Here is a 10655-nt window from a genome sequence, read left to right on the forward strand (position 1 = left end):
TAATAATAATAATGTTTCGTCTCCCTACGTAGATCTGGGTGATGGCTCTTTCCGTGTGCTTTGTCTTCACAATCACCATTGGCACATTCCCAGCTATAACTGTAGATGTCAAGTCTGCAGTGGCTAACGGGGGTGATTGGGGTGAGTGTGTTTGGATGTGTGAGGTTTCAACATATTTATGTTCCTGTTCTTAGAACAATAGTCCAAACAGACAGAATTTATCTGAAGGAATAGTCATACAGACATATAATAGCTGGCCTGCTGGTTTCCACAGAAACATACTTCATCCCTGTTTCCTGTTTCCTCCTCTTTAACGTGATGGACTGGGCCGGTAGAAGCCTCACCGCTTGGTGTATGTGGGTACGTATGTGTGTGTATGTTAAAAAGGACTCCTGAAGCATCTCGCCTGAATGCTGTTTTACGAGATGAATCAGACAGAGCATCTGGTTTACGTTGACTGGTTGTCCATGACTGTCCCTCCCTTGCATTTCATGGAATTATTGATAAACGTGTTCTTTGTGAACTACAAAGAGAGGAACATTGTTTAAAGTGATAGTTCACCCAAATATGAAAATTCTATCATTAATTACTCACCCTCATGTTGTTCCAAACCCGTATGTCTTTTTTCTGTGAAACACAAAAGAAAATGTTAGGCAGAATTTAAGGGAACAGCAGCATTATCCGTGAAGGTGAATGGTGACCACTGCACCTAAAATATACACATTGCATGTATCAGTTTCAGAAAATGGAAAAATAAATAAATTGTTACACAAAATAGAAAATTATTTTTTGTAACTTTTTAAATTTTCATAACTTTCTGGAACCTTACAGAATTTTTTTTTCTTTTTTTCTTTCTATTTTATAATACATAAAATAGAATATTATTTTTGTAACTTTTTTTTGTGTGTGTGTACATTTTTGTAACTTTCTAGAAAATATAAAAAATTAAAAAATTCTATTACACAAAATAGATTACTTTTGTAACTATTTGTAACCTCATTTAACTTTCCAGAAAATGTAAAAATAAAAATAAAATGATCACACAAAACAGAAAAGAGTTTTTTGGAACTTTATTTTTGTAACTATATACACAGATCAGCCACAACATTTAAACCACCTGCCTAATATTGTGTAGGTCCCCCTTGTGCCGCCACCGTTTCTGCCACAGAACTGCCGCTCACTGGATGTTTTATTGTTTTTGGCACCATTCTGAGTAAATTCTAGAGACTGTTGTGCGTGAAAATCCCAGGAGATCAGCAGTTACAGAAATACTCAAACCAACCTGTCTAGAGTTTACTCCGAATGGTGCCAAAAACAAAAAACATCACGTGAGTGGCAGTTCTGTGGACGGAAACGGTGGGGGCACGAGGGAGGGGGACCTACACAATATTAGGCAGGTGGTTTTAATATTATTGTTGACTGGTGTATATATTTTAATTTTTGTAACTTTCCAAAAACATATTAACATTTTTAAAATTCTATTACACAAAATAGATTATTTTTGTAACTATTTGTAACTTTAAGAAAATATTTTATAGAAAATAGAATAAAAATTTTTTTTGTGTAACTTTTAAAATTAAAACTTTTTAAAACTTTCTGTAACTTAAATAGAAAAAAAATTCAAATACATAAAATAGAATATTATTTTTATAACAATTTTTTTTAACTTTCTGTAACTTCCCAGAAAATAGAAAAATATAAAACAAATTCTATTACACAAAATAGAAAATTATTTTTGTAACTTAATTTTTTATTAGTATAAATTTCTGTAACAGAAAATAGAAAAACAAAACAAAAAACATATATATATATGTATATATATTTACAAATTGTAAAAAAATAATAATAATAAAATAAAAAAACAATTTATATATATATATATATATATATATATATATATATATATATATATATATATATATATATATATAATTGTTTTTTTATTTTATTATTATTATTATTTATTTTTGTACAATTTGTTACTTTTTGTAACTTTCTATTGAACAAGTTCATGGACATTTGTGAACTACCCAGATGTCAAAGCATTAGTACTCTTAAATTGTAATCTAAACATTTTGATGCTTCTGTTGTTATTGTCATTGGCAATGATCTTTAGCTGTTGGTTTAAACTAGAGTTTAGCCTTTGCTTTATGGTGCATATGGTGGCTCATTTCCTCTTACTAATTCAAATCTAAGTCAACACAGAACATCTCACATGGAATTTGGACAGTTATGTAACTTCCTTGATAAAATGATATCTGATTTCAAGCTAATGTGAATTAACCCAAACTCACTTAAATTGGATCAAGAAAAACTGATTAGGTCTTAAAGGAAAACCTTAGTGAACCAGATCAGACTGACTAGAAATCCTTAATGGTTTTCCTGACATTTGGGGAGTTTTTAAAAACATGACCACATAAATCCTGTCTTATGTGTGCAGTCAGCTGTCTCGTGCTCATGTGACCCGTTTATAGGCCCGTCGGTGGTGTATGATTCAGCTATTTACGTCAGTCAATGTAACGCTTGATTCTCCACTGACACGCAAGAAGCTTACAGTTTGTGTCCATTGGTTTCCATCTATTTAAATGAGTGTTCATTTGGAGAATGTTGGGGAAGAGGAGAAAATGTCATTTGCTGTCATTAAATTATACATCAGCATTATATTGGCCACCCTGCTCTCTAGATAATCGCATCAGCCATTGAAAAACTGGCCAAATATCATCAGATTAATCAACCTAACTGACGTATTGGTCTCTATCACTAATAAATTACTTACATAAATTAAACATTGTTGCACAACAAATAGCCTAACTCTTAATAAGTAGTTTGGTTCAGGTCTGCAGATACATTTGTGTTGACTGAAGGTCTGATCTCTGATTTCTTTCTGTTCAGCCTGGTAAAGACAGTATCTGGCTCCCAATCCTGGTGATTGCTCGAGTCGTGTTTGTGCCTCTCTTCGTCTTTTGCAACGTGCAGCCCAGACACTACCTGCCCGTGTTTTTCGCTCACGACGCCTGGTACATCATCTTCATGATCCTCTTCTCCTTCAGTAACGGATATCTGGCCAGCCTCTGCATGTGCTTCGGACCAAAGTAAGTAGAACTACATCAACACCCGGTGTCAAAATGTCTCAATTCTCCTTTGATGCATGTATATTTCCTGTGGACATTAACCCTTTAAGCTCTGATTGGCCCCACGCAAAGAAAAAAATAATTATCAAAATATTAATAACTACAGGCTTGACCAACACAGAGTTGGAATAGTTTTAAAGCTTAGAAGCTTTACTTTACAATGCATGTAGGCATTATGACCAAAACTGAACAAGTGCTTTGAAGTTAGCAGGCAAATTAGAAGAGTTTTGTTTTGATAATTTATTAACAATTTTGCATTGTACAAATTATTGTAATCGATAAAAACATAAAAGTGATCAAATAGCCATGTGCCATATGTCGTTGGAAAGCTATCAAAGAGTAGAATACAACCAGCCTATGTGTTTTACCCACAGACAAAAATATAGCAAGTAATAGCTAAGTACATGTCTTTGACATACATGTTACTTGTAAACAGGTGTTGCTTTTCAGCTGCGTTTTCGCTTATAACTACATAAAGTGAACATAAAATTTCACATTACTTAGAGGAGGCGATTCCCATTAAAAGGAGCCCACATACAACGTAATCGGATGCATAGATCATTAGATAATCCACACAAAGCACAATGTGCACACAGCACATATTGTGCTTTCTGGCTAAAACATGTTAGCTTTTCTGGATCAGATGATTTCATCAGAATTGTTGCAGTACGTTGTCCAGCATCATGGAACACTAAACCAGTTGTATTAGGATTCAGATCACTGCAACCAGAGGTGAAAGTCATCCAAATATGGGCAGAGAGGATTATTCACTGTAATTACATATGGCCACCAGGAGATGGCACCAAGTATACGACACAGACTCAATGATGACTCAAATGACACAGAATGGAACTGAATGAGATCTCATTACTCATGCCTGCATGCTTTGGAGAGAGAGCAAACCTTTAGTCATTGTTGTATTTGCATGTGTAATTAGTACTTACTGTATGTACAATTAATGTTTTTTAGTTTTTTTTGGAGAGGCTTTTTGACACTAAGATAAATTATTTTTGTAATGCTATAACTTTTGATGGCTTTGTCGTACACAAAAGTTTACTTAGTTTCAGGTGATATGATTGGGAACAAAACAAAAGCTTTCTGTGTTTTTCAAAGCTACCTTATTTACTCCCTGAGATATATTATGTCAAATAAAAAAAAAAACTTTTTTGTTGTTGTTTTTTTGGTATTTTTTCCCCTTTTTCTCTCAATTTAGAATGCCCAATGTGCTTTTAAGTCCTCATGGTTGTTTAGTGATTCACCTCAGTCCAGGTGGCGGAGGACGAATCCCAGTTGCCTTCGCGTCTGAGACAGTCAATACACACATTTTATCATGTGGCTTGTTGAGCGTGTTGCCACGGAGACATAGAGCGTGTGGAGGCTCCACGCCATCCACCGCGGCATCCACGCTCAACTCGCCACACGCCTCACTGAAAGCGAACCACATTATAGTGACCACTAGGAGGTTACCCCATTTGAATCTACCCTCCCTAGCAACCGGGCCAATTTGGTTGCTTTGGAGACCTGGCTGGAGTCACTCAGCACGCCCTGGGATTCGAACTAGCGAACTCCAGGGGTGGTAGCCAGTGTCTTTACCACTGAGCTACCCAGGCCCCCTTGTTGTTGTTGTTGTTGTTGTTGTTGTTGTTGTTGTTTTTCAGCAGTTTCTTAGGCTGAGAGTCTCATAATTTATCATAATCTATTTCAATAATAATAATAATAATAATACGTTTTCTTTAAAATAATACCAAACAATTGACCCTCTTTATTTTTTTGTAGAGTTTGTAGTTACCTTTAATTTTGGGTATGCCACTGAAACAGGAAATCTTTAAAAACACCTTCAGAGCTTAAAGGGTTAAATAAACTAGTGAGTTTGAAAAGTGGGTTTTAAGGGAGTTTATTTAGTAAAAGTCTAATACTTATGGAGTGTAATATGGCCCCATAGTTGAAGACGAAGAACTTCAGTTGCTGGGCTTCACACAAAGAACTAGCTGGATTTGATATTCAAGATATTTAATGACTTGTTGACCATTGCCCTGATAATGTTTGTCCAACAGTTTAGTCTGTTTCTCCATGTCTTCTAATGTTTGGTGTTTGTCCCGCAGGAAAGTGTCCCAGCATGAAGCGGAAACTGCAGGGGCTATCATGGCCTTCTTCCTCTCTCTTGGTTTGGCTCTGGGAGCCGCATTATCCTTTGGTTTCCGTGCCATGATATAAAACCCTGGCCGAGTTCTCAGTACAAAGAAGATGACAAACTTAATCTCCTCCTAGTTACATACTGACATGGATTCATAATGGTGTCGAACCACAGAGCCTGAGAGAAGATTTCTTTAACCTACACGTACATCTGTTGCATTTTTTGCTGTTAGTACGGGCCACCTATCTGTGCTTCCAGCTTACTTTTGTCGCTCTTGTGTGTGTCCTCTCCAACAAGCTACTAATGCAACTGGAATAGACAGTTTTCACCGGTGGATGAAAAGAGGATCCCTCTTCATCAACATTTTGTATTCTTGAGCCACTACGAACAAGCCAAGTTTTTTTTCTTACATTTTGTTTGTGTATACTTTTTGTATATTGTGCCAATTCAGTATTAGTCAATAGTGTAATTTAAGTTGACCCTAATGAGGCTTTGTGTATTTTTTGTTGTTGTTTTTTAGAAAAGTGTTTTGTTGCTCTTAAAGGAATATTCCATGTTCAATACTAGTGGTCGACTGATATATCGCTGATATTTGGTATTTTTAAATTATCGGCAACGGTTACATTTTATTTTCAGTTTTCCCGATTAGTTTAAGCCACAATGGTGCTTAGAATCGTCTGATTCACGTGAAGGAGCTGTCTGAGACATGTACATGACCAATCACAGTTGCATTTTGAAAGTTTCAAAAGTATAGCTGTAAACAATATGCATGTTAACATGATTTTAGTTTTAAAGCTTCGTTGCCACTACAACGTAATGCCGTAAACCCTAAAATGACCAAAAAAAAAAAAACTATTTGAACAACTTTACAGCTCAAATAATGCATGAGTTTTAACAAAATAATTAATGTAAATGCTTTTACGAACACATTTGCGAATTCGCCGTTATTCCTCCTCATTCGAAATGTAAATTCAAGCCAGCTGACCCGTAACCAAGGAATTTTGGGTTAAGGAACGATAGTTTTGAAGGAAAACAGACGAAAATGCACCTTGCCATCTTCACCAACATGCGACTGATGCTTCTTTTAACTTTACGCAAGGTTGCGGCATTTACAGTAGCGGTTCTAGCTTGTAAGGCATCCTGGGCGAAACCCGCTTCAGCACTCCCCCCGAAAGATGCCGCCCTGGGCAACTGCCCATGTCGCCCCTGCCTAAATCCACCAGTGGGCATTTATAAGAAAGGGGTGAGGTTTAAGCGGACTAAATGATTGCAGAAGTCATGCATACGTCACCAGAGAGAAGTCTGTCATTTCACCAGAAAATCGAGTTATTACATTTTGATTAAAGATTACAAGGTCAAAAATTAAAAAAATAAACAAAACATATGCATGGATGAATCTTTTACAACAAGATCAATAACATGCATTTAGAAAATAGATAGGGTGAATTTTCATTTCATGCCGACTTAAAGCTTTTTTTCTGCCTTTAAACCCTCCATAAATTGGCCCCATTCACTTCCATTGTAAGTGCCTCACTGTAACCTCGATTTTTTTCTTTTTTTTTCTTTTTAAGAAAAGGAGGGACGAGTCTAAATATTTTTTGTGGTGATCAACATTATGCCTGTCGATTGAGCTTAACTTGTATTGAAACCAGAATATTCCTTTGAATGGTTTTATTTGTCACAGTTTTAGTTTAGCCATGGCAAAAGAGATATGCAGCTATTAGTTAGGGCAGTAAGTCTAGATAAACCATACTGTATCATACCATAAAAGTCCCCAATGTAAGTTCATGACGGGTCATGTGGCATTTTGAATGGTAATATCAGTTCAAATGTTTATTGCATGAATGTGGTTTGAAAAATGTTATACATTGTTTATCTTTATTAAAGGCCTTACAGTATTACATTTGATGTTATAATAATGTTTGTGTTTGTTTTTTAAACAGCTTTTTGTATGATTTTTAATTCAGTGTGTCGTATGATGTGCCTAACTTGTTTTAATGGCTTTTGAATGAGATATTTAAAAATAGTATGCCAAAATTGAAATGTGTGGGTGGGTTAGGGGTTTGAAGGGGGTAGAAATAAACACATTTGTATTTGTATTTGTACTGTTTTGTTTCCTTGGTGTCATCCTTTGCTGCATCAGTCACACAGCTGCATGTGATTTTAATGCAGCGTTCACGCAACTACGGTCTGTAATTACACAAGGCATGTTGTTGACTATTGCTGTCATTCCTGTGGCAACCCCAAGAAAACTCTTCTGATAGTTGCTGAATGCAACTTTTAAACATTATACTCGTCATTTGTTCTCCACCCATGAAAACTAAATATTTTTCAGTCACAAAAAGGCTTATTTCCCATATAAAAATGGACTATAAACTTAGTTGAACCAAAATATCATAGTTATGATGAACATTTAGTCTGATAATCCTATCTGGATTCTCTAATAAGAATATTCTGGGTTCAATACAAGTTAAGCTTAATCAACAGCTTTGTGGCATAATGTTGATTACCACAAAAAAATTTTTGGACTCTTCCTTCCTTTTCAAAAAAGAAAGTGAAAATCCAGGTTACAGTGAGGCGCTTGAAATTTAAGTGAATTGGGCCAATCAGTAAATGTTATAATACTTTTGTTTCAAAGGTATAGCCTCAGTATGTAAATAAAATGTGTTAACATGTTTTTTTTGTGATAAAATCACTTGCTAACCTTTTCTGTGTAAAGTTATATCCAATTTTACAACTTTTGTTGCCATTACGACATAAATCAGTAATCCCGCGTGCAAAAAAACAAAAATTTAAGAAATTTACAGCTCAAATAATACAGTTTCAATAGAAGAATTAGTGTAAATAAAGAGCTTTTATAAAATAAGCTTCACATTTCTGCCTTTAAACCCTTCAAAAACTGGTCCCATTCACATCCATTGGAAGTGACGTTACAGTAACCTCGATTTTTGCTTTGTTTTTAAAAGCTTTTTAGCTATCAGCGAATAAGATGTTAAGTGGGATGAGGGTGAGTATTTGTACAAAACATTAGATGCCTTCTCATGAAAGTGAAGATACATTGGCCCTAAAAATGATTTGTAGTAGGCTACACATGAAATGAATGAATGTCATTGCATCAGATAATAAAACATCAAGATATCTGAAGACAAATGATGTCTCAGAACTGACCTTTAACTGGTATCAAGGTGATTTTACAGAGGTATGAAGTCCGTTCCCATCAAGTTCACACAGGTATAGTTCATCACATTAGATACAGTTGGTGCTCAAAAGTTTGCATACCCTTGGAGAATTGGTAATATATGTACCATTTTTAAAGAAAACATGAGTGAGCAGGCAAAACACATTTCATTTATTTCTTATGAAGTAATTCATATTCAACTGTAGGTTATAACAGAATGGCACAATCATAAAACAAAACATGGCAACAAAGAAAAAAATGAAATTACCCCTGTTCAAAAGTCTGCATACCCTTAGTTCTTAATACTGTGTATTGCCCCCTTTAGCATCAATGACAGCGTGCAGTCTTTTGTAATAGTTGTCTATGAGGCCCCAAATTCTTGCAGGTGGTATAGCTGCCCATTCGTCTTGGCAAAATGCCTCCAGGTCATGCAAAGTCTTTGGTCGTCTTGCATGAACCACACGTTTGAGATCTCCCCAGAGTGGCTCGATGATATTAAGGTCAGGAGACTGTGATGGCCACTCCAGAACCTTCACCTTTTTCTGCTGTAACCACTGGAGGGTCAACTTGGCCTTGTGCTTAGGGTCAATGTCATGCTGGAAAGTCCAAGAGCGTCCCATGCGCAGCATTCATGCAGAAGGATGCAAATTGTCTGCCAGTATTTTCTGATAACATGTTGCATTCATCTTGCCATCACTTTTCACAAGATTCCCCGTGCCTTTAGAGCTCACACACCCCCAAAACATCAGTGAGCCACCACCATGCTTCACAGTGGGGATGGTATTCTTTTCACTATAGGCCTTGTTCACCCCTCTCCAAACATAGCGCTTATGGTTGTGACTATAAAGCTCTATTTTGGTCTCGTCATTCCAAATTACAGTGTGCCAGAAGCTGTGAGGTGTGTCAAGGTGTTGTCATTTGTAGCATTGGCGCAGTAAAGGCTTCTTTCTGGCAACTCGGCCATGCAGCTCATTTATGTTCAAGTATCGTCGTATTGTGCTCCTTGAAACAACCACACCGTCTTTTTCCAGAGCAGCCTGTATTTCTCCTGAGGTTACCTCTGGGTTTTTCTTTGTATCCCGAACAATTCTTCTGGCAGTTGTGGCTGAAATCTTTCTTGTCTACACAAGATCGTAAGCAGTTGAAAGTTAGCCAAAACACTTGGACAGTTTTGTGTGATTTCACCGTATACTCTGTTGCAAAATACTAGTTAAGCTACATTGTTGCTAGTTCAGTTTGGTTTGAATTTGTGGAGAGAAGAAACTTTAACAGAATCGAGACTTCCTAAGGTAACACTGTCTTTTCAAATGGATCAGATTGCTGCACAGCCTGCACCACCACCCGCCGCTGCTTGTGTTTTGTGTTTTCTTTAAAAAAAAAAAAGCAAAAATTTAAAGTGAGGCACTTACAATGCAAGTGAATGGGGCCAATTATTGAGGGTTTGAAGGCAGAAATGTGAAGCTTATAATTTTATAAAAGCACACATTAATTCTTCTGTTAAAACTTGTGTATTATTTGAGCTGTAAAGTTCTTTAAATTGTAATTTTTACAGTTGTTTTAGGGTTTGTTGACATTACATCGTCACTGCAACGAAGTTGTAAAATTGGATATAACTTTACACAGAAATGGTTAGTAAGTGAGTTTATCACACTAAAATCATGTTTTAACACATTGTTTAAAGCTTGTTGCTATACTTTTGAAACAGAGTATTTTAACGTTTATGGATTGACCCCATTCACTTCCATTGTTTCTCACTGTAACTCAGATTTTTGCTTTTTTTTTTTTTTTACAGAAAATGACAGGCAAGTCAAAATACATTTTTGTGGTAATCAATATTATGCCACAAATGCTGTTGATTGAGCCTAACTTGTATTGAACCTGGAATATTTCATGTCATTGTATAATTTCTGAAGTATTAGACAAGTGTTTTTCTGTTTCATATGATTTGTATATGTTTACAATGTTTCTAGAAGTATTACCAAGCCAAAAAGAGAACCAAAAATCTTTTAGACTGCATCAAAAACAGGCCAAAACACATTTAAAACATGATACATATGTTTCTGATAGTGCAGAAGAGTATTTATGAATAGTGTGACAGTATTTATTTATAGAGTCAATTTTAGTTTATATATTGACTTGTTTTTGGACAAATAATGTGACTTTTTAAAATGTTTGTATCATCAATAAAGATTAAGAATATTTCAGTGTTATA

General features: G+C 35.6%; 1 protein-coding gene across 2 annotated transcripts in view; it reads left to right on the plus strand.

The window, feature by feature from the left end:
* Positions 1-7314, plus strand: part of LOC127411951 (equilibrative nucleoside transporter 1-like) — a 30772-nt gene extending 23458 nt beyond the window's left edge. For both annotated transcript variants that reach the window (XM_051647913.1, XM_051647912.1), the window contains 4 exons: positions 33-141; positions 275-360; positions 2893-3092; positions 5234-7314. In XM_051647913.1, the coding sequence (XP_051503873.1) occupies positions 33-141; positions 275-360; positions 2893-3092; positions 5234-5345 (507 nt within the window). In that variant the 3' untranslated portion in view covers positions 5346-7314. The remainder of the gene's footprint in view (positions 1-32; positions 142-274; positions 361-2892; positions 3093-5233) is intronic.
* Positions 7315-10655: the final 3341 nt, after the last annotated feature.

Source organism: Myxocyprinus asiaticus, chromosome 21, assembly GCF_019703515.2.
Source record: "Myxocyprinus asiaticus isolate MX2 ecotype Aquarium Trade chromosome 21, UBuf_Myxa_2, whole genome shotgun sequence".
NCBI lineage: Eukaryota > Metazoa > Chordata > Actinopteri > Cypriniformes > Catostomidae > Myxocyprinus > Myxocyprinus asiaticus.